The 24,987-nt window shown below is 34.4% G+C and overlaps 1 protein-coding gene across 4 annotated transcripts in view; it reads right to left on the bottom strand.

The window, feature by feature from the left end:
* Positions 1-14,455: 14,455 nt before the first annotated feature.
* Positions 14,456-24,987, bottom strand: part of Hnf4g (hepatocyte nuclear factor 4 gamma) — a 132,493-nt gene continuing 121,961 nt past the window's right edge. For 3 of the 4 annotated variants that reach the window (XM_074068738.1, XM_074068739.1, XM_074068737.1), the window contains 5 exons: positions 23,100-23,252; positions 22,736-22,972; positions 21,289-21,411; positions 21,003-21,029; positions 14,456-17,600 (listed from right to left, as the gene is read on the bottom strand). In XM_074068738.1, coding sequence (XP_073924839.1) covers positions 17,479-17,600; positions 21,003-21,029; positions 21,289-21,411; positions 22,736-22,972; positions 23,100-23,252 — 662 coding nt within the window. In that variant the 3' untranslated portion in view covers positions 14,456-17,478. The remainder of the gene's footprint in view (positions 17,601-21,002; positions 21,030-21,288; positions 21,412-22,735; positions 22,973-23,099; positions 23,253-24,987) is intronic. The other variant, XM_020152487.2, reaches the window with a different exon arrangement.

Here is a 24,987-nt window from a genome sequence, read left to right as displayed (position 1 = left end):
TTTAGAACAGTTTTGGTTCATAGCAAAATTGAGTGGAAAGTACAGAGTTTCCATACTTCCCATACACGCCCCCATACTCACTACCTCCCTCACTATCCACATCCTCACCACAAGGGTATATTTTTTATCATCAGTGAACTTGCCCTCAAAGTCTATACTTCATATTAGGGCTCACTCTTTAATGTGCTATGAATCTATGATTTTACTATCAAGAAGAACAGTTTCATTACTTTAACACTCTTCTGTGTTCTCTTTCTTTATTTCTCCCTTCCACCTAACCTGTAGCAAATGGTGATAAATTATTATTTCTACACTTTGGACATTTCTATAATGTCATATTGTTGAAATCCTACAGAAGATAGTCTTTTCAGTTTGGCTTTTTTCACTAAGTAATGAACATTTAAGGTTTCTTCATATTTTTTCATGGCTTGGTAGCTCATTTCTTCATAGTGCTGTATAATATTCCATTTTCTAGATGTGCCACAGTTTACCATTTTATCCAATGAGAGACATTTTGGTTTCTTCCCAGTTTTGGCAATTATTAATAAAACTTCTATAAAAATCACCTTGCTGGGTTTTGTGTAAACATAAGTTTTTAATTCATTTCAGTAAATAATGAGTGCAATTGTTATGTCACATGATTAGAGAAGGCTTAGTTTTTAAGAAACTGCCAAATTGTGTTCCAAAGTGGCTGAACCATTTAACATTCCCATCAGCAGTCAATGAACTGCTGTTGGCCAACTTCCTTGCCAGTATTTGGTGCTATGACTGTTTAGGATCTGGCTAGTCAAAGAGTTGTGTAGTGATGGTATCTCCTTGCTTTATTTTGCCTTTCCCTACTGACACAGGAAGGGAAGCATCTTTTCATATGCTTATTTATCATCCATATCTATTCTTTGGTGAGGTGTCTGTCCAGGTCTTTTTAAAATCAGGTTGTTCATTTTCAAATTGCCAAATTTTAAGAGTTCATTATACATTTAAGATAACAGTCCTTCATCAAATCTGTTTATTGCAAATATTTCATCCCAGCTGTTTATCTTTTCATTTTCACTTTTTTTGGTAAGACTGGGGTTCTTTTCATTTTCTTGAAAGTGTCTTATACCTGGTTTTCAACTTTAGTAAAATCAGTTGATTATTTCATGGATTTTGACTCTGGAGTTGACCTTAAAAGTCATTACCATAGACTCAAGATCATCTAGATTTTCTCCTCTCTTTCTTCCAGGCATTTCTTAGTTTTGAGTTTTATATTTAGGTATATCTGTTTGGAATTAATTTGGGGATGGTTGTGTAAGGTCTGTGTCTAAGTTATTTTTATATTATTTTTACATGTTGAATGTCCAGTCATTCCAGCAATCTTTGTTGAAAATACTCTCTTCTACATTGTGTTGCCTTTACTCCTTTATCAAAGATCAGCTGACTTTATTCCTCAGTTCTCTGTTCTTTCACCAATACCATATTACGTTGGTTTTTTGGGAGGGTGTTTTCCTTTGTTTGGCAGTGCTGATTACCATAACTTTATTGCTTATCTTGACATTGTCTTCTAACTTTTTCTACATTGTGTTAGGTAATCCGGATCATATTCATCTCCATATAAACTTTAGAATCAGCGTGTCTAGGGTAAATATGATTGAAGTATTTCATACGTTTGTGTCAAAATAAAGTAATGAACACCATCAAAATATTTAGGTAAAGGGAGAAGGAAGATAAAATAAGAGGGGGTGAATTTGATCAACATATATTATATGTATATATTGAAATATCGTAAAAAATCTTTAGTGCAATTAATATATTCTAATTAAAAAGAGAAAATATAGTCTGTTTATATCCATAAATAATTCCCTGGGATTTGGGTGACTCTTTATGTCAAGTTAGGAAGAACTGACAATAATATTGACTCTTCTTATCCACAACTATGAATATCTCTCCATTTATTTAACTTTTTATTTCATTCACCAAAGTTTTATCATTGTTCTCGTGCATGTCACATATAACTTGTTACACTTACAACTATGTATCTCATGATTTAGGGTATTAGTGTAAATTGCATCATATTTTCATTTCAAATTCTACTTATTTACTTCTGACATATATAGTGATTGACTTTTGCCCTACTAAACTTAGGGAAAGGGTGATAAAGACTAAATAATAGAGGGTTTAATCTGATTAGAGCACAATATGTACATGTCTGAAATATCAAGGCAAAACCCCAATGAACAATCAATATACACTTAAAAAATGAAAATGAGGATAAAACAGGTCCTATTTAGAGGTGGGTACCAGTGTGTGGGGGGGTAAATAAAAAAGATGAAATAAGGCAAATGTACTGGATATATTTTGTATTAGTGTATGAAAAAAGAACAATGAAACCCATTAAAATTGTTCTAAGAAGGGGACAGAGGGAGGAAGAGGGAGAAAGACAAAGGAGGTGAATTAATTTAAGATGTATCTAAGCACACATGTAAATATCACAACTTATTCCCCATATAAAACTACTATATGCTATTAAAAAACATGCATTCTACACCTTTCCTATAATCACATTAGTTTTAGTTATGGGGTAGTGTTTTTTTCTAATTCTTTCAGATATTTGATACAGACATGTCTTCTATGACTTGTCCAACACAAGCCTCCAGCAACTCATCAGTAACAGTTCAGGTTTTCTTGTTGTTTGCTGGTTTCTTATTCTTTGCTCACAGGATTTTGCTCTGGCAGATGATTCCCTGTATCCACCTGTCTTTTTCTCCAACTTTGGGGGAACCAGTTTGTCCTATGGCCTCAACTAATTTGAGAAGAGTTGCTGATTCTTTAGTTTCCTCAGGTTTTTACCAGGCTGAGATGGTGTGATGACTTCTAATCTCCTTATATGCTAGATAGAAAACTAGATGTCACACTATACACCTAATTTTTTTTAAAGTTCTATATTATTCTTTAAATTGTACTTGATGAATATATAACTAAGGGTTGAACAACCAGCATATTTGTTAATGAGAATTATCTAAACCAAAATGCTGCCTCAAAATCTGACATATCAATATTATCTCAGGTGTTTTTTTTACTGACCTCAATTTATGATTAGGTTGTTCTTGGCTCCTAGAGAAATTACAAAGAAAAGACAACTTATATTCCTTTCATTTACAACTCCAGTTATTTGCTTTTGTATTACAAACTACCATAAAACTTAGCAATTAAAAAATTAAACAACAAAGGTCTGAAGACGTAACTTAATGGTAGAGAGCAGTATAGCATATACAAGGTCCTACGTTCAATCTTTTGTCTCCAAAACAACAGTAATAACAACTTAGAAGCAAGCAAACTAACAAAAAACCCATAACTGAGGTAATGGAGTCAGGGAATAGCTCTCCAAAGAGGTGATGCAAGTGTAGAAACATGAGCTGTTGCAATGTTTTAACCATAAGAGTATTCTGAGTGGAAAAAAAATGGAATAATCAAAGTCCAATGTTCTAATAATCAAAGTAATAATAAGTATGACTATAATGGTACTGATAAGATGGAAATGAGTGTCTAGTGTAGTGAGTGAAGGGGGTCTAATGTGAAATGGTGACACTGGAGATAAAAAGTATATGCTATGTAGGATTTGGTGGCGTATGGCATGGAATTTACATTTTACTCCAACAGTGACGAAACAGCATTAAAGAGCTTCAAAAGAAGAAATGCCCAGATCATTTATGTTTTATTGCAGCACACAAATTTGAATTTCCTATAGAATATTTTTTTTCTGGTTCTACTATAACATCTTACCCAACTTTATAACCTTGCTGAGTTTCCATGCTGTGTTAAATTATTTTTAAAAACTACCTATTTCAAAATATATTTTAAATAAACCAAAATATTTTCATTTTAATGTATTATACAATGTAATTTAAGCAGATAGCTCCCTTTTTATATTTATTACCACTAAAACTTCATGACTTTTTAGCTGTTAAAAATGCATACAAGGTAGCAAGCATGAGTCCCTGAGTTTAAACCCTCTCTAATAATAATAATAATAATAGAGTTGGCAGAATGGCTTAAGTGGCAGAACACCTGCCTAGCAAGCACAAGGCCTTGAGTTCAAGTCCAAGTACTGCAAAATAAAAATGCAGACAAGGAAAAAAATCATTTTGCAATTTTTCAGTGGTTTCCTAGGGAATGCTATTCTTTTCATCTGATCTCATCTGGATCCACCTGAGGGTCAGCAGACAGTCCTGACCTGAGAGTGAATTGCTGAGAACACTTGGCCAGATCTCAAAATACATGTGAGCTGAGACTTTGAGATTTCCATAACTATAAAAAGTTCTCTACCTGTAAGAACTAGAGTGATTCTCATTTTTAGCACTCTTGAAGTTGCACCCATGTGATTATTTATGGCACCTAGAGCAGCAAGAGTATAGATTATGTAACTCAAACTGTCTGCATCTTAAGTATTGCCATATCACATTTGAACCGGGTCACATCCTTGGACTCATTCTGTATAACCAGTTCCCAGATAAGGATTAACAACTTCCTTGTTTGGTTTCCTTTCCAGGCAGGCATTTCTTCCTTCTTTAATAAAAAAATGAGTGGAAGTAGATACTGCATATCACTTTTAAATTATTATTTATAAATTCAAAAAGGTTTATGCTATACAACATATAGCTAGTTGTTCTTCATTTCAGTAATAATAGCAATGTTTCTGCTCATGTTTATAAGCTATTCGTCAGCACATCTCTGGGTAGCTCATTTAATTATTGCAATACTTAACCAGAATATGAAAATAAGGTTGTTATATTAGAACAGGATATAAAAATCTTATGTAGGATGTTTAAGAGTTCCTTGTATATATTCAAGTTATTATCAGTGCAAGATTGTGTGGGTTACTTTTTAAATGACATATATAGTTCTATAATTTGTTTAATTGGTTGAAAAAAGGGATTATTTTCCTAAGCTCTTAAAATTTACCTCCCACTATTAAAACAATTTATCATAAATATGCTGGAAAACACATTATTTTTCAAAATAATATTTTAAAGAGAAATTCCACAAAACATCTTCTAAGGAATAAAAAAGGATATACAGAAGTTTAAATGTACTTGAGAAAGTATGTAATATCTGTATCATGAATTTTCAAGCCACACTTATACCAGTTATAGCCATGAAAATTATTCTGCCTATGCAATATTAAAAATATGAGATTGTTCCTACTTTTTTCCAAATTGAAAAGTAATTTCAGCATGCTCCTAGATTCTTTAACTGGAAATAATCTTTTCATCTCCGATTTATAGTCCTAATTGTTCCAGCTCCATCCTCTTTGTGTTACGACTTGCCTGTTAGCTGATATCTGATTTTCAAATACATTTTACAAATCAAATAATTTGATTGCAGTGACCTACTCATATTTCTCAAATGTCATGTTCTCCATGTCTGTGATCGCTATGCTCTCAACCAAAAATAAATGCACTTCCCAGCCCCTTCCCACAGTGTCTATATTCAAATTCTACCTGCAAGCTCATGTAAAATGCTACATCCTCCATCAAACATCCCAGCCCTTACATCAGAAATAACTGATCTTTTACCTCTCCCCATATGCCTCATCATTAACCTTTAAACATAGATGGTACCATTATTTTTAGTGCATGCTGACCCCTAGTTTCCATGAAAAGTATGTTTTATAAGCTCTCTTAATTCACCCTACTATTAATGTAATTAATGTTAGCACTATAAATAGTCCTCTGTTTATTGTTTTGTTTTACTTTGTTTGGAAGTTAATATTCAGGAGAAACGTGCATGTAATTCTATAGTTACTACATACTAGTACCTATATTTGAATAGAGGCTAAGACTAAATTGTTAATGTCTGTGGTGAACTGCAGCCTAATACTTATTTCATTCTGTTATGGATATTAATAATTTGTCAAACTTCTTAACTACATTTCAAACTTATAGAGAACAAAAATATACCATTGGTGTTTATGTTCTTAAGAACACCCTGCTTAGTACATTTCTTGGCCTAGTATGTACAAAATAAATACTCATGGACTATTAACTATGCTTATATTAAGATTCTTCTTAAACACATTTGTGTGTGTGTGTGTGTTACTGGGGTTTGAACTCAGGGCTTCACGCTTGCTAGGCAGGCACTCTACCACTTGAGCCACTCCACCAGCCCTTTAAACACATTTTAATTCCGAAGTCCCATGATATCTTTTATTGAAAGCTTCCTTTCTGTATATTAGTAGAGAAAAGTAGAGGCAATTGTGTGGGAATTCAGTAACATAATACTTTATGATAATAAATGTCTTGTGTCTCTATTAGAACTCATTTCAGAATTTCCTTCTTTAATGTGCAAGGCCCTGGGTCTGACCACCATCCCTGAAACAACAACAATATTTTCTTCTCTATTTTTTTATTTTTTAAATTTTTTCCCTTTATTGTTGTGATAGGTGTGGGTACATTGTGGCATTTACACTCTTATAATGTATCAAATATATCATACATGAATTCACCTCCTCAACCATTCCTCTTCATTACCCCCTCCCCCCATTCCTGGAGTAGTTTCAACAGGTGTCACTTTTCCATTTACTTACATGTGTACACATTTTATTTCATCGTATTCACACTCCTAAATCCCTTCCCCAACACCTCCCCCGCTCCCACTGCTGCAGCCTTCCTTCCCTGGGCAGGATTTGTTCTGTCCTCCTAAAATATTTCCTTCTTTAGGCCAAGCACTTGAACTCTAGATAAAGATCAGTGTTTTTCTAAACAAAACACTACATGTTTTGATTTGCACATTGATCTTATTTACCTGCCAACAACTGCTCACTTATATTTAAGTGAATTCTTATATGATGAAAGGGCAACAATGATTTGTAAATAACCAATAATTAACCATACTTCATCTCTGTCTTTATCTTAGGACAAATGGATCTTTCACTTTTTTCTAAATTATCAGTGTATGAAATTGGTGTTATTTTGTAACTAAAATCTGAAATGAACAGGTAATGCTGTAACCATGTTTACTATGCTACCAATCACTTTCATGTACAGCATAAGCAGAATGATTTGTAGGAATAACAGTTCCAAATACACGAACATAAAAAGGTTGAGATACTGTAAGAAAAAAATGATTTTTTTTCTTAACACTGTTTTTGCCACATAAAAAGCATAGTACATTTTGTATTGTAAAATACCTTTTTACAAAGTTTAATAGTTTTTGGCGGTAATAGGGTTTGAATTCAGGGCCTTGTACTTGCTAAGCAGGTGCTCTACCACTAGAGCCATGCCCCCAAACCTTTTTTGTTTTAGTTATTCTTGAAGTCCTCAGACAGCAATCCTCCTACCTATGCCTCCCACATAAATGGGATTATAAAATCGAGCCCCCATGCTCAGCTGATTTGTTGACAGGAGGTCTGGCTACTTTTTTTGCTCAGGATGGCCTCCAACTGCTATCCTCCTGATCGCTACCTGCTAAGTAGCTGGGAGTACACATATGAGAAGCCATGCCTGGTTCCCAAAGGTTAAAATTTTTAAAGAAAAGAATGTAAGTTGATAAATTTTTTAGAAACAGCTATGTGAAAAAATATAAGTAAATAATAGACAGGGATTAGTGCTAATGCTTTACTTAAACTTTTTTTTACTATTTGTTTTTAAAAATTAATATAGCAAATGTCATTGGAATTTTGATGGGGATTGCATTGAACATGTAGGTTATTTTTGGTAACATAGACATTTTCACAAAATTGATTCTGCCAATCCATGACATGGGAGATCTTTCCATCTTCTGTAGTCTTCTTTGATTTCTTTCTTCAGTGGTCTATAGTTTTCATTGTAGAGGTCTTTTACTTCCTTTGTTAACTTTATTCCTAGTCAGTTTTTGAGACTTGTAAATGGAGTTGTTTTTCTGTGCTCTTTCTCAGTTTTCTCATTGTTGTTATATAGGAAGAATACTGATTTTTGTAAATTGATTTTGTATCTGGCTACTTTGCTGAAGGGGTTTATGGTGTCTAAGAGTGTTTTGGTGAAGTTTTTTGGGTCTTTTAGGTATAAGATCATGTCATTTGCATGATTTGTATTCCTTTTTCTTTTCTTCTTCCTGTCTTATTGCTCTGGTGAGGAATTCCAGGACAATGCTGAATAAGAGTGGAGAGAGTGGACACGCTTGGCTCATTCCTGACTTAAGAGGAAATTGTTTCAGTTTTTCTCCATTTAGTACGATGTTAGCTATAGGCTTGTCATATATAAACTTTATTATGTTGAGGTACATTCCTTCCATTCCTAGCTTTGGCAAAGCTTTTATCATAAAAAGATGTTGACATTTGTTGAAGGCTCTTTCTGTCTTTCTGCACCTATTGAGATGATCATTTGACTTTTGTCTTTGTTTCTGTTAATATGCTGTATTACATTTAATGATTTTCATATGTTGAACTATCCCTGCATCCCTGGAATGAAAATGATTTGACCACAGTGTATGATCTTTTCGATATGTTGTTGAATTTGTTTTGCCAATATTTTATTGAAGATTTTTGCATCTAAATTGGAGGTATTAAAATATATGACTTCAAACTATACTAAGGAGCCATAGCAATAAAAACAGCATGGTACTGGCACAAAAACAAGTTGTGAAGACTAGTGCAACAGAATGAATCCATGCAGCTACATGCACCTGATTTTTGACAAAGGCACCCAAAACATATGATGGACAAAAGACAGCCTCTTCAACAAATGTTACTGGGAAAACTGGATATCTGCATGCAGAAAATTGAAACTAGATCTATGTCTTTCACCTGTATAAGTATCAACTCAAAGTGGATTAAGAACCTTAATATAAAACATGAAACTTTGAAGCTAGTGCAGGACCCAGCAGGGAATACACTGGAATTAATAGGCATAGGCAATGACTTTCTAGATAGAATTCAAATGGCTCAGAAACTAAGAGAAATGATTGAAATATTGGACTACATGAAATTGAAAAGCTTCTGCACAATGACAGAAATGGTCACCAGATTGAATAGCCAGTCCACAGAATCAGAGAATATATTATTTGTCAGCTATACATCTAACAAGGAATTAATAACCAGAATTTACAAGGAACTCAAAAACTAAACTCCCTAAAAATCGATGGCCCAATGAAGAAATGGGCAAATGAACTAAACAGAGTTTTTTCAAAGGAAGTCCAAATAAAAAAAAAAAAAAACATGAAGAAATGCTCAACATCCCTGGTCATGAAAGAAATGCAGATCAAAACCACTTTAAAATGCCACCTCAATCCTGTTAGAATGGATATTATCAAGACCACAAACAACAAAAAATGATGGTGAGGATTTGGGGAAAAAGCAATCCTCATACTTTGTTGGTGGGAATGTAAATTAGTACAACCACTGTGGAAAACAGTATGGAGGCTCCTCAAGAAACTAAAAATAGAACTGCCATATGATCCAGCAGCAGCACTCCTAGAGGTATGCCCAAAGGAATGTAAATCAGGCTACAATGAAGCCAACTGCACATCCATGTTTATTGCAGCATTATTCATAATAGCTAAGCTATGGAAACAGCCAAGATGCCCCACTACTGATGAATGGATTAAGATAATGTGGCATTTATATGCAATGCAATTTTATTCATCCATAAAGAATTAAATTTTGTTGTTTGCAGATAAATGGATGGAACTGGAGAACATCATCTTGAGTGAAGTTAGTTAGTCAGTTTCAGAAATCAAAGGCCACATGTTTCTCTCATATGTGGAATAGAGACTTAATACAAATACAGGCAATATTATAAAAAAAAACCCATCTGCTAAGGGGCAGTCACATATGAGAGAGGGAAGTTAAGAAGGTGAATATGGTTAATGTACTTCCTATGCAAGAATGGATATAGAATTTTTAAAACTGCTGAAATACTATAAGAAGGGACTAAGGTAGAAAGGACAAAAATAGAGGAGATGAATCAATTTGGGTTATCCTGCATATTTTCATGGAAATGTCACAAGGAAACCAATATATAGCTATCTTAAACAAACACAAATGTCATTAAAAAAAATAAAGTCAGAGAATGGGGGGCAGAACATATCCTGTCTAGGGATTTGGTACCAGTGGGGATGGAGAGAATGTAGGGAGAAGGTGAAGGAGGATGAATATGGCACAAATATTGTGTATACATGTATGTAAATGAAAAAATTAGACCTGTTGAAACTATTCCAGGAATGAGGAGGGGGAGTGAAGGAGAATGATGGAGGGGGTGAATTCAACTCTGATATATTCTAAGAACTTTTGTAAACATCACAATGTATCCTTGCATGACAATATAATAAAAGTGAAAATAGAAAATAGAAAAATTAATATAACAAATGGACTGTCTTATGAAAATACAATTATCTGAAGATAATCCCTGAGAAGTATATTTTCAGCACACTTTTTTCATAATCCTTACTAACAAAAAATTACTAAAAGTTGTAACTAACTTGGTGTCCAATGTAAAAATCACTAAATAACTACTGAGAATTCTGTTCATCTTGAAAATTCAAAAATGTATCTAACAGAGTCCCTACTGACCTGGGATTTTTAATTGGCAATAAGCAACAATAAAGAAATAATGCTATAAATAGAAGTCTGTATAAGAAAACAGCAAAACACAGAAGAGAAGTCCTTCCTTTTACTGGTGAAGGTTATAAAAATATTCATAGAGTTGAGTGTGAGTGTTGAGTGTGACATGTTAGCTGAATCTTAAAAGGCAAGTAGGAGCAAGTTAGATCAAAGAAGAAAATGTCAGTGAAAAGAAATAACCCGTGAGAAGAGCCAAACTATATGTTTGCCATCTGGAACTCTTCCATTATGAAATTTTTAACTACAGTATCTTTTTCTAACCTAGATTCAGATCTGGCTAGCTTCCATGTTAATTGTTATTTCCAAACATCTGCATTTCAATCTCATCAGCACTTTTAATACCTCCCTTTTCTTCCAATCTATCTGTCCTTCATGCTTTAATTTACCTGGAAATGAGTCAGAATCAGAAATGTTTCATAGATGTCAATGTTTCAGCATAAATATTTCCATTCACTTATTTTATAAATTTGAATTCAGGTGGTATTTTAATTTATATTTTATAAATCTCATTGTTACAAATTTGATTTTTAATGACGTTGGAATTTATATTGTTGTTGTATTTTATAAATTTTTATTGATTATACATAAATATCTATATATTGTTTCAAATTGAGATCCCTAAGAAATAGACTCTGAGATTAATATATAGGCTATTTATTAGAAAATGCTCTAATAACACATACCCAAAAGGGAAATATAATCTGGTGGAAGAATTTAAGCAATGATACAGACAATACAAAGATAAGTCAATATCACAGTGAGATCTAAAAGCGAGACAACTTATTTTCTGGGTTGGAGCAATAGGTCCAAGACTGCATCTTGAGATGCACCTTCAAGAAGCCATTTCTTTATGAAGCCAACAGCTCTGTCTGGATAGGAACCTACATGATATTTTTTCAGATCTCAGGATGATCTTCAGACTATATTATGGTCCAAGACAGGAGGCAGCACATGCATAGATGCATGCATGAAAAAAAGCATAATGAAGAGTTAGGAGGGAAGCCATAGATAAGAAAGTAACAGAAGGAATGAATATCATCAAAGTATGTTTAATGCATGCATGATAATATCACAATGAAAGCTCTTTGTAACATTAATATATGTCAAAAAGACTTTAAATGAATAATGTTGCTTGTCATCAATGAAAGTAAACTGTTCCTGATACTTCTTTCTGCAAAGAATGGAAAAGACTGCATTCATTAGATCATGGGTAGACCTGGAAATCATTGTGTTGAGCAAAATAAGCTAGACTCAAAAAGACAAATATCACATTTTTCTCTCATATGCAAAATGTAGACTAAGAAAGAAAAAAAATGACATGAAGGCTAAAGGGGGCCATTTGAGAGAGTACCAGCAAGACAGGGGAGATCAAAAGGACAGGGTAATGGTGAGGGGAAATTTATCAAAGTACATAATATGTATGTATAAGAAATGATGAAATCTATTAAAATTATTTTTATAAACCTTCAGATTCCCCCGTAAGATACAATAGAAAGAATGGGTTCATTAGATCAAGTCACATACCTCACACCTACACCTATGCTAATACTCTACAATTGGGCCTATCATTTGGTTTAAGTTTGTGGCAGTTTGTTTTCATCCTTCAGGATCTGTTTGCCCTTTTCAGGTTCATTCTGATTAATTAAATGAAGATATAATGAATGCCATTTTTACATTTTATATGGTTTTTTCATTACTGGGGATCCAACACAGGGCCTTACACATGCTAGTCAATTGCTCTAGCTCACTGATCTATACCCCCTAGTCCTATAGATAGTTAATAGATCATAATATTTGTTTCTCCTTGCCATACACACTCAGAATGTGTATTCTTTTAATTTCTTACATTAACTGTGAAGTAGGAGCATTTTGTTATTTTTCTAAACATTAGTTGTCCCCAGAAACAGTCCACCAATTTACTTGTTCTTGCAGTTAGCATTTCTCCCCTTTCTTACCTGATACATTGAACCCACTAGTGCATTTCGGTGAACTGTTAACAGTTTACTACAGGTGAAAATTTAAACAATTGTTTCCAGGTAGTTCAGTGAGATTTTGAAGGGAAGGAAGGGAAATTAATTAAAAGCATCAGTTCAAATAGCCAAGTTCAAATGGCTGTTAAATTACAACCAAAAATAGTTACAATAAACCACTTTATGAGAATATTCCATGTTTTCTTTAAATTGAATTTCTACTCTATCTCAGAAGTACTACTGTCTCTTTTTTCCCTTTATAATATTAGAATATATTTCCTGAACAAAGAAATTGAAGAAGACACTAGAGGATGGAAAGTCCTCCCATATTCATAGACAGGTCAAATGAATATTGTGAAAATGGTCACATTACTGAAAGTGATCTACAGATTCAATACAATCTCCATCAAAATTTCATTGACAGTCAGGTGTGGTGGTGTATATTTGTAAACCCAGCACTCAGAGGCAGTGACAGGAAGATTGTGACCTCAAGACCAGCCTGGGCTACATAGCCAGTTCAAGGCCAATCTAAGGTACACAGCAAAACCCTGCCTCAACAAAGCAAGGGCAGGGAATGTAGCTCAATGGTAGAGCACTTTCTTAGCATGCACAAAGCCCTGGGTTTGATCCCTAGCAATGAAAATAAAATTCTAATGACAGTCTTTGCAGAACTAAAAGAAAACTAAATAGACTAAGATAATCAAAATTAAACTAAAAAAATCCTAAAATTTATATTGCAGCACACACACAAAAGAAATAATCCCAAATAGCTACAGCAATCTTGAGCAAGAAGAGCAATGCTGGGAAAACTGGATATCCATATGTAGAAAACTGAAACCAAATCCCTATCTCTCACTATAAAAATCAACCTAACGGGATCAAAGATCATGATGTAAGAGCTGAAACTTTGAAGGGAAAACACTATAAGACATATGCACAGGCAGGTCTGGTGTGCAACTGTAGTCCCAGTTACTTAAGAAGTGGAAACAGGAGGATCATGGTTTGAGGAAAGTCAGGGCAAAAGTTAGTGAGACCCTCTTTCACAAATAAGCCGGGCATGACTGTTTCCCAGCTACTCACGAGGCAGAGATAGGAGGATCACAGTTCAAGGCTAACCCAGGCAAAGTTAGTTTGGGACCCTATTTTAAAAAAGAACTAAAAGTAAAAGGACTTGGATGTGACTCAAGTGATAGAGCACCTGCCTGGTAAGCACAAGGCCCTGAGTACAATCTCTAGTACTAAAAACAAAACAAAATAAAATAAAAAAAACTATAGTCAAAATTTTAAAAAAGATAGTCAGAGGGTATAAGCAACAATTTTCTGGATAGGATTCCAATATTATGGTCAGCAAAGTAAGTCCGACTTAGAAAGACAATTATTGGATTTTTTTCTCATATATGGAATCTAGAAAACCAAGATGACATGAAAGTAAAAGGGAGACTAATAAAGAAGATGAAAAAGCTCATAGGATGTGGGTAGTGGGACAAGAGGAAGGAACAAGGAACTGCAGGGTAAGGATGGAGATGATCAAAGTATATGACATGCATGTATGAAAATATCACAATAAATCTCATTATTCTGTATAATTAATATGTTCTAATGAAAAGGATTTACTGGTCCTCCTAACTTAGAGATTTTATAGAGAAGCTCCAAATATGAGTAGAGGATACTACTAACTAATTTTATTATGCCCCCAATGCACAGTGTTGCTGGTGGAGTGGTTCAAGTGGTAGAGCATCTGTCTAGCAAGCACGAGGCCCTGAGTTCAATCCCCAGTACTACCAAAATGAAACTATTTCAAAGGGCAGTGTTACATTCAAAGTCAATTTAGTTAAATGACTATATAAAAGATATTATCAGTGTGTCTAAATAATAAAATAATTTTTGAGTTCTAATGAAGCACCCCATTAAGTTAGTTTTCTCAGCTTTTATTTAGAAAGTTCAGTAAAACAAGTCATTATCATTTAGAAATATTTTAATCTCACTATAATTTAACATTAAAAAAATCTACTAATTTTTGATTCACAGCAATGAAATTTATAAAAAATAATTTTACATTTATAAAATTGCTATTTCACAATAAATTATTCATTTCTATTACCTGAAAAATTGTGCATTATGTAAAAGCAATAACATTCCTCAACAGTGTTTTGAAAATATTCTAAAAAAAATCCCTTCTTTTGTGTCCAGCATTTTTGGCAGTTCAGTATATAAAAATATTATACTATAAATTCCCTGACCATAGTTTTTTATTGTTAAGTTAGTCACAAAAAATAAGTTTTACATTCTGAATTTTAAAGGTATTTGTTAAGGCCTGAATGTCTGTGTCCTCCAAACTCAGATTCACATGTTGAAAACTAGTCCCCAAGGTGATGGTACTAGGAGGTGGGAACACAGAGGTGGCTAGGTCATGAGGATGAGATCTTCATGGGTAAGAACAGTAAGCACCTTATGACAGAGGTGTCAGAGCTGCCTTGCCCCTTCATGTGAGAGCACACAGCCTGAAGGTGCCGTCCACGAACCAGATAGGAGCTGCCAGAGCCTTGGTCTTCAGCTTCTCAATGTGGAGAACTATAAGAAATAAATTCCTGTTGCTCAGAAGCAGCCCAGTTTATTCTATTTTATTATAGTAGCCTGGATGGACTATTTTTAAAAAATATCTCTATGAGAACAACCTAAAAAAGTAAACAAAAACATTCAGAGGATATCTGTATTTATAAAAAACAAAAACCAGCCTAGTTCATAAAATAGATACTAGAGTATTTTCAAAGAGTAAGAGTTTTAAAACCTTCCTCTCTCTCTCTCCCTGTATCTTTCTCTTCCCTTCTCCCCTCAATATATTTTATAGTTTCACAAGGATAGCAGCACTTGAAGAAATATTATTGATCTTATTAAGTCACTGACAGCTTGTGCATGTCATTTTTGTCACACTAAGGGTCAATTTCACTTTATGAGGCAATACATTATTTCACATTAACATAACTTTTTTATTTGTAGGGTAGGTAGAAGTTATAAATAATAACCTCAGAAATTTTGAAGGGCCTATTAATTCAATGTCTTACAGCTTGATACTGATTTTTTTCTTTTTATGTATCATTGATAATTAGTCAACCAATTTTGGCTTCAGCAAGGAGAGAAAGAGAGACAGGTGGGGGAGACTGTTTCATGAAGCAGCCACCCTATGATTAACTCTTTTTAAAATAAACTCCAGCTGTGAGAGATATCAGGCAGCTCAGGACTACAGTGAGCTGTACTCCTTAGTCTAGAACAAGATAGACAATATATTTGTAGGTTTCTGAATTTTTGAAAATCTGCAAGTCAGTAATTTGAAGTGGCTTTTTTTTTCTTTAAAATCTAGTTGTACTCTTACTTTTCTTTAATACTTTTCAGAAGAAGATTCTTTAAAATTACTGAAGTGGCTTCTTATTCACACTGCAATATTTTTACTCATCACTTACATGTAGATGTATATTATACATGAATTGATAGATGATAGCCATTCATTAGTCAATGGCACATACTTAGAAATCAAACTGTGTGCCAGGTATGGTGGGCTCAAGCCTGTAATCCTGGCTACTTGGGAGGTGGAGATCAGGAGAACTGCAGTTCAAGGCCAGCACCAGTAAAATGTTCATGAAACCCTATCTTAATCAATGATTGAGCATGGTGATACATACCTGTCATCCCAGATATATGGGGAAGCACAAACACAAGGACTGATCCAGGCTGGCCAGGGCATGAAGTGAGACCCTACCTCAAAAATAATCAATGCAAAATGAGCTGGGTGTGAGCATGGCTCAAGTGGTACAGCACCTGCTTAGCAAGTGCAAGGCCGGAGTTTAACCTCAGTACCATAAAGAAAACAAAAAACAAGCAGAAACCATACACTAAGAAGTTCACATTCTTCTTTGCATGCTCATTAAAGTCAAGCAGACTTGACTTGACTTCTCTTACTCTACAGGGTTATGAATTTTGCTTATGTTCTACCTCTCTTACAGGGTTGTTGTGAGGATTAAATGAGGCGCATGTGTGGTAGACAGCTAATTTGTCTCCCAGTATGGGTTCTTTCAGAGTTGTACAGCTGTAGCTGGCACAGGCTTCCCACCTACAGGTGCTGTCTTGGCCTCCCTGAGAGCTGGATGTGGAAATGCTAATTTCTGTCAATGAATGACTTTCTAGATTGTTTTAGGTGAGAGAAATAAGTGTCTCTCTTGGTCAGGCCACAGTTTTAGGATTTCTTTGTTAGTTTAGCTTGCATCCTAACTGATAAAATTAACATGATTTATCTTAGCATACATCTTCAAATACGATCAAATTTCCAAGAGTATCCAGTCAGCCTTAGAATGGCTTATAATAACCTTCTGAATTTAAAATAGTCACATTTAACTGTGCACTGAAGAGATTCTTCTTAACCACAGAATGTCCTCGAGTGATTCTTCTTCAAAAGAACACTCCACTCTGTTGTACAGCCACTGCTTTCTTTTCCTAATCTGCAAGTTTATAATTTATATATTAAAAAAACCTGGTTCATTTTATATTAACCTAGCATTTATGATTGACTATTCTTAGCCAAAAAGAACACTTAGTTCTGCATCACATTACAATAAAGCAATTATTTACAGATTTAAATTAATAATATGAAAACAAATGAAAGTAGTACATAAGATTCGACTGGTTCCAGCACAGTGTGGGGACGGGTAGGACGACACGCAATACAAACAATTTCAAACTCAGATATACATTGTTTTCATGTGAAAGTTTTACACCAAAGCAAGAATAAACAAAATGAGTTATACAAACAGGAAAATAAGAAACCATCTTAAAACAGCACCATGAAGGAGCCTTGGCTGAGTGTGCCAAAAGTACTATCCTGAGATATTTCAAGACCAACAGCTTTTCACATTTCTGCAGTGCCATTCAGAAGTAAACATTTTCTCACAATTGCTTCTGTTTGGAGAGGGGTTGGTGTGAAATGACTGAAGCTTGGTTTGCAGTGATTTTGTACTGCTCTTGTCCAGAGCCTTGTGGTGGGGAAGGCAATGGGGTTTCAGGAGTTGCTGAAAAAGAATCAGAGAATTGTATGTGATGGTAGCAGCCAACTTGGCTCACTCCATTAAACCCTACACAAGGCTAATATGCATTATTATATTTGTAAATGTTTTTTAAAAGATCATATGTAAAATATTGATTTGTCTAATGCATTATCAGCCCATTGACATACTAATGGAGAGGCACTCTCTCCCTACATCCCTCATTAGCATTAAGCAGTAATCAATCATGCTAAAGGTGTTTTCTGCCTTCTTAATAGCATTTATGGGCATTTCACTCTCCTACAAACCCAGCAGAAAGAAGTTAGTGAAAGAAAGAAGTTAGTAGAATGCTAGTTTTTTTAATAGTAGAAAATAATTTTCATAATGTTTACAATCAAAATGCACATAAAATTAAAATATATTTGGCTTAAATTCACTAATTTAGACATATTAGATGCCATACAAAATTGAAGATACTTTATAAGTGGTTTGAAATCTAAGCATTAGTCAGAAGCATCTGAAACACAGTGGCTTTGTTGCTTCACAATTATTCTATTACAATTGAGCTGACCTGTCCCTTCCCCTTCAATGGAAAGAGCAAGCCTGAGTAATTGAATAGAAAGTAATTGAATATAAAAAATTGAATTGAACATAAAAAATTATAGTTTGAATACTTCATTGTCTAGGAAAGTATTTCTTCCCATTGTCAACTTTTACCATATTATAAAATAATCTAGGAGCTATTCTATCATTTAAAAAACTTTGAAACATTTTAGTACTCACACTTATTATTTCCAATACTTAACAAAAACAGAAAATGTTTGATCAGGCTCTGGCACTTGTATTTTATAGATATTTTTCTCAGTTTTTAAAACTCTTGCAAAAACAAGAACACTCTCATTAATATATTAACTTTATATTATTGTTAAGTATGGATTGTTACTACTTGGAAATAACATTTTTAAATGCAGTAAAATTAACAAAAGAATATCTAATTTTGCTTTCCAAATTATTTCTGGAAATTTGGAATGGATTTTGATTGTAATGACGTCCTCTAAGATCAAGGACGTATGTATAAACTTAAGGTTTTGTTGAATGAGTTTAATATCTTGCTTAGGTTATAATATAAACTTTTCAAGTAGGCACAGTTTTCTTTTACATGTGATTCTCATAAATGTTGAAAAGGAAAAAATGAGAAATGAGATGATGCAATTTTTACTATATTAGGGTGAACAAATATCTTTCTTAAATACTACAACAGTAGCATTTAAAAGGTAAAAGATTCTACTGTCAGTAGACTTGTCAGGCTGTCTTCCCAGTTGATGTCTTTTACTTTGTCAGTTCATGAACCATTGATCTCTAAAACTGATCTCTGTCACTTTCTGACATTTTCTCTTTCTTTCTCTGCTTTTAATTATTTTATTAAGTAACATTAATTTGAAAGGACAGTCACAAATTAATGTGAGTCAGCATGACATATTATTTCCAGAATTTGAAATTTTTCCTAACAATTTCATTTTTCTCATATACTCAAGAAATTTTGTGTTTCAGACACAATTTACCAGTGCTTGTTTCTAAAGGGCGACACAGTAACATGCAGTTCTATAGCCTCTAATTTCCTCACCACTAGCTAGAAGTCAGGTACTATTTCTGAAATTAGCATTCAATTACATGGTATATTTAGGTACAACCTTGTAACTAGTTATTAAAGACATTTATAAATTCAGAAGCAATGCTTGTATGCATAATTAGTTATATCACAGTAATTCAAGTCATCTGAGCAAGTTAGCTGGTATGGTATTCAGAGGCAAGAGATCAAAGGTAAATTTAGGATTAATTAGTACAAATTCTGAAATAATTTGTTATGGTTTGAATATGAAGTACCCCTCATAGACTTATGAGTTGAAGGCTTGTCCCCTAGCTGCTGGTACTATTTGGGGAGGTGGTAAGAACTTTAGGTGGTGGGGCCTAGCTGGAGGAAGTGGGTTATCATGTTCCTGGATGTCATAAAGTGGGCAGCAGTGCTCTACTGCCCCCTCCACACAGGCCCACAGTGCTGGAACCAAGTGACTACTGACAGAAACCACTGAAACTGTGAGCCAAAATAAACCTTTCCCTCTTCTGAATTGTTTTTTCCAGGTAATTTTTTTCACAGAACAAAAAACCAACACATAATTAGTTATCAATTCAAGGTATTTGGTCAAATAAAGTTTTATTCCCAAAGTAGCTTAGAAAAATAGAACCTGCATTAAATTCACAGTAATGTCTAGTTAACTTATTTGCTAAAAAACTCTGATACTTATTGTCGTTTGAGTTCCACAGAATATTCATAAACAGTCATACTTTGCTCAATTCTGATATGCAGGCTCAGTTTCTTGCACCACTCTTGCAATAACATGGTTTAAATTTTAGTTACCACAGTATAACTCACAATTAACTGTGAGTTACTGCATAAGTAAAATTTTACTACCAACTTTTCAGTCTACAAACATCTTCCTAAGAGACAGATTTTGTGATCATGTGACATCTTTCTGCCTGTCTGTGGTTGGTCACTGATCACATCCCATCTTTCTGTCTATCCATGATTGGTTACTGATCATGCCCTATCTTTTGATCTGTCAGTGATTAGTCACTGAACATCTTTTATTCAGTTCATGAACTGATGGCAAAGTATTTGTGATATTCCTTCTCTCCCAGTGATGAATTCATGTAACATTCTACAAATAATGGATAATTGAAGAGAACTGACCAATAGAGATAAAAGTGCAGCAAAGAAATAAAATGAAATAATGCTGGAAGAGAAATTCTAATTGAACATTAACGGACTCATGGAAGAAGCAGCTGAACATGGGGATGTTGATGCTGCCATGTTTCAGTCTAAATATGCACCTAAGAACTTAGTCAAGAAAAACTTGCCACATAAGTCAGGAGTTTGGATGTGATAAAAAAGACAAAGATGTCCCAGAGGAAGTGAAATCAGCAAAAAAAACTTCACATTAAACAAATTCTCAGAGATATTTGAGGACATTGAGCATGCAAAGGATAAAATGTTGGAAGCTGATCCAAACTTCCAAAGGGATAAAATTCCTCAGGGCCTAGAAAAAAGATGGTCACTCCTAACTATAAGTTTTAACAGAAGTCAGCAAGTACTATTCAAACTACTTCACAATTTTCTTAGCACAAAACTAAAATGCTATAATTCCCAATGTCTCTCTCTAATGTTTCAACTTAAAGTGAACTAAATAAGTATCAGTATTACCCTTCTCTTCCCAATTTCTCTACATGTTTATATCTGTAGTTAAGAGAGTTCTTAATGTCTCAACATTTTTAAAGGTCAACCATAATTTTCTAATTGATTACTAGAATTCCTTTGCACGGTTTCAGCTAGTATAGTCATTTTTAAGTCAGACACCACCATGCAAAACATACCTGTATGTTTTTTTGTGCTCCCCAAATCTGTGAAATAGAAATATTTAAATTTTCACATGTTCAGTTTACAAAGCAAACTCACTCTTAAGAAGAATAAGTATCTAGCTGAATATTACCATCTCCCATAGTTGAGTCCTGGAGAGGAAATTTCTACCCAAGTTTTGCAATTTCTGGGTTCTAGTAGATCCCTCTCCCAAATTCTATTTTTTCTCAAATAACTCAGATTAAGAAATGTTACATTAGAAAAGTACCTTCCCCCCCCATACACACACATACAAATACTTACAGATCTGGTCTGTATGCACCAGTGTTGACATGGGACCTAAAAGTATAGTTTGTCCAGTTAGTGGATCTTGAGATAAATGTGGGTGCATTGGATGATGGAGATGGCTGGCCTCATTGGAAGCACCTATAGAAGATACAGAGATGCTTACATTAGTGATATTTATCAGGAATGGCAAGTTTATTGTGGCATGGATGTTTTGACTGACAACTTAAATATGGCTATTTTTGCAGAGTGCTTTCTGAGAATTCAAAAACAAATTGATAGAACTACTGCCATATTAAGGACAATGTCAGCTTTTACTATACACTGGCTAGATTAATGTTGTATCATAATGCTGTACATTAATAATGTACCTTGTGTGCCATTTCCTGGAATCATTAGGTTTGCTGCCTGTTTTTAAGACAATTCCAAGAATTACTTACCTCAAGTTTATAGTATTTGGAATCACCTAATAGCATGAACAACCTTTATTTCAGAAAGATATCATTAGGAAGACATTAAGCAACAAAAAGCTAAAAATAAACACAGTGATTTTACAAGGAAATTTAATCTAAATCAGAACAAAACACAAATGATTTCTTTACTTATTCCTGACATGTATTGTGACACTGAAGTCTCACTTCCCTCTTCTATGATTTTGCACTAATTAATTCCTTCTGGAGCAAAATGTTCATTTTTCAGCCATTTATTTTATATATAGGCTAGGCTGCAATTCCTATATTCTTGAAATTTTAAGGAGAGCAGGCCCCTAAAAGCAGGAAATACATTTCTATTTACCAGTTATGGAAGGATCTGAAAATTGAAGTCAAGGAGACTGTATGAAGGAATGATGGTAAAAACTGGGATTTAAATCTGTTCACGAATTTCTGTCCCTCCATCCTCCTCCAAAGGGTTTTATAGACAGTCTAAACATAACAAGTTGAATTTGTTATGTCATGGTTGAAGAAAAAACAAGTGCAACACATGGCAGCTTCAAAGATGAAAGAAACTTGTTCTAATGTACTTTTTTTTTTTTTCTTTTTTTTTTCATTTTTCTTTTATTATTCATATGTGCATACAAGGCTTGGTTCATTTCTCCCCCCTGCCCCTACCCCTTCCCTTACCACCCACTCCGCCCCCTCCCTCCCCCCCCCCAATACCCAGCAGAAACTATTTTGCCCTTATTTCTAATTTTGTTGGAGAGAGTATAAGCAATAATAGGAAGGAACAAGGGTTTTTGCTGGTTGAGATAAGGATAGCTATACAGGGCATTGACTCACATTGATTTCCTGTGCGTGGGTGTTACCTTCTAGGTTAATTCTTTTTCATCTAACCTTTTCTCTAGTACCTGTTCCCCTTTTCCTATTGGCTTCAGTTGCTTTAAGGTATCTGCTTTAGTTTCTCTGCATTATCTAATGTACTTTGAACAATGCTTATTAATAGAAGAGAAATTCTTAAGTGTACTTACCACCCAGTAACATTTCCTGAAGTAGGTTGTCAATTTTGACCATGCCGAAAAGTTTAACGAACTGTATTTGCTCGATCATTTGCCAGGTGATGCTCTGCAGCGTAGGCAGAAGAAGCAGAAGCTCCCCAAACCTTCCTCGGGAGTCGTACTGCCGATCGTTGATGTAGTCCTCCAAGCTGATCTGCACTTGGAATCTCATGTTCTTAATCTTTACTGGGTCACTTAGGCCTTTAGCATCTAATGAAGGAAGATAAAAGGCAATCAGAAGACTTAACCTAACTAGAGTGTGAGACTAAATATTCTAATATGAAAAAGTGATTTAATTTTCATTATATTATTTTTAATGGGACTTTTGTAAACAAACCTGGGTCAAAAAATACAATTGCCTTCAAACAAGCGTATTCATTGTCATCAATCTGGATTTCCTGAAAAGGTCGAACCAGCTCATCTAGAACCCGATTGGCCACACGGCTGATCTCAACTTCGCAGCTGTTACGGTGAATCACGTAGTTGTTTCCTACGCAAAAAACGAAAATTATTTCCTCTGCTAAATTGTCAGACATTGTTTGAACTTTTATAAGCCATGTTTAAAATAGTCTGCTCTTTACTCTTGAAAGGATTATGTAAATTTTTCATCCCTCAGTAGTGTGAAGTTAGCAATGTTAGAAAAACTTAAGAGTATTTAAAGAATCAATAAAAGTGATGATGTGATCACATGCATATAACGTTATCACTAGGTTACTGGTGATAACAAAAATGTGCAGACTAATAACAAGCTAATAATTGACAAGGGAGAATCAAAATATGACTTGCTTTCCTTATTGTCAGTCACCTATTAGTGTCTTACTCATTAATAAGCATAACACAAATCCTAAAGGAATGTTCCTGCTTACAGTGAATTAAAAACAGCACTCCTCTGGTGCCCCAGGCCTATGGAGTAAGCACTACTGAGACAATTTTAACAAGTCTAAGTTACAGGAGGAAAACTAGCACATGTATTCTCATGGGTGGCTTCCTGGATAATATATTCCCTCTTCCTGGATTTGCTGTAAATGGAGGTTATTTGTTACTTTATGGGGTTAAACCCAAGGCAGTTTACAATTTAGACAGAGGAGTGGGATCACCTACTCCCTTAGAATCTTCCTAACTTAGACATTCTCTGGCTCTAATATGATAAATATTTATGACAGCATCTAAAGTAAAGCTAAATTGCTATTTTCTGTTTTTATAAAAAAAAAAAAGTAGAATATTCTGACTCTCCCACTATGGGCAAAGACAATTATTATAGTTTGAATCTTGAATGACCCCTGTGTGTTGAAGACTTGGCCTCTGCTCATGGCCCCGCTGGGAGATGATAGGACAATGTACTGTACTGTCCCAGGCCCAAGGCAAGAGGGCCAACCAAACAAGACTGAAGCTATGAGCCAAAATAAGCCTTTCATCCTTTTAAGTTGGTTATCTCAGTAATTTTGTCACAGTCAGGGAAAGTTAACTAACATAAAATCTTCAGGGTAACAATATGTCCAAAAATAAACATTCCTCCCCAGCTTTATTAAGGTATGAAACATAAAACTATAGTACCTATTTAAAGTATACAATGTGATATACTATATTCAAGCTAACTTGTTTTTGAGGCTCTCTTTTGCTTATAAAATTACTTGATTTTTCAGGGTAAAATACTTAAGAATGACAGAGAAAACACGTTGTTTGCTAGGGTGTAAGACATCCAGATACATAGTTAGAACAGTATTTGAGGTGTTTATTAGGAATTCAAAAGAAATATTTAATAGAGATTCAGAGCATAGTCTCTGCAGTCCCATTACAAGTTGAGAATTCTAGCCATCTCTTCTCTAGCAGTGTGACCTGAGGTAAACTTTCTCTTCCTCCATTTCCTCACCTGTAGAATAAACTGAACAGGATAGTGCTTATTTCAATGATTAATTGAGAGTGTGTATGTGTGTGTGTGTGTGTGTGTGTGTGTGTACAGGCCATGTACTTACAGCAGAGCACTTACAAGTCAGCCCTTAATAAATACTAGTTAATGTTACATTGTGTCCATTCATTTATATTTGGGGTCAAAATATCAACCACAAAAAATAAAATAAAATAAGTCAAGCACCAGTGTGGTTCACACCTACAATCCTAGCTACTCGAGAGACTGAGATTTGGAGGATCATGATTCAAAGCCAGCCCAGGCAAATAGTTCACAAGTCCCCCTCTCCAAAATAACCAGATCAAAATGGGCTGGAGGT

This window comes from Castor canadensis, chromosome 3 (genome assembly GCF_047511655.1).
Source record: "Castor canadensis chromosome 3, mCasCan1.hap1v2, whole genome shotgun sequence".
NCBI lineage: Eukaryota > Metazoa > Chordata > Mammalia > Rodentia > Castoridae > Castor > Castor canadensis.
This window is presented reverse-complemented; position numbering and strand designations above follow the sequence as displayed.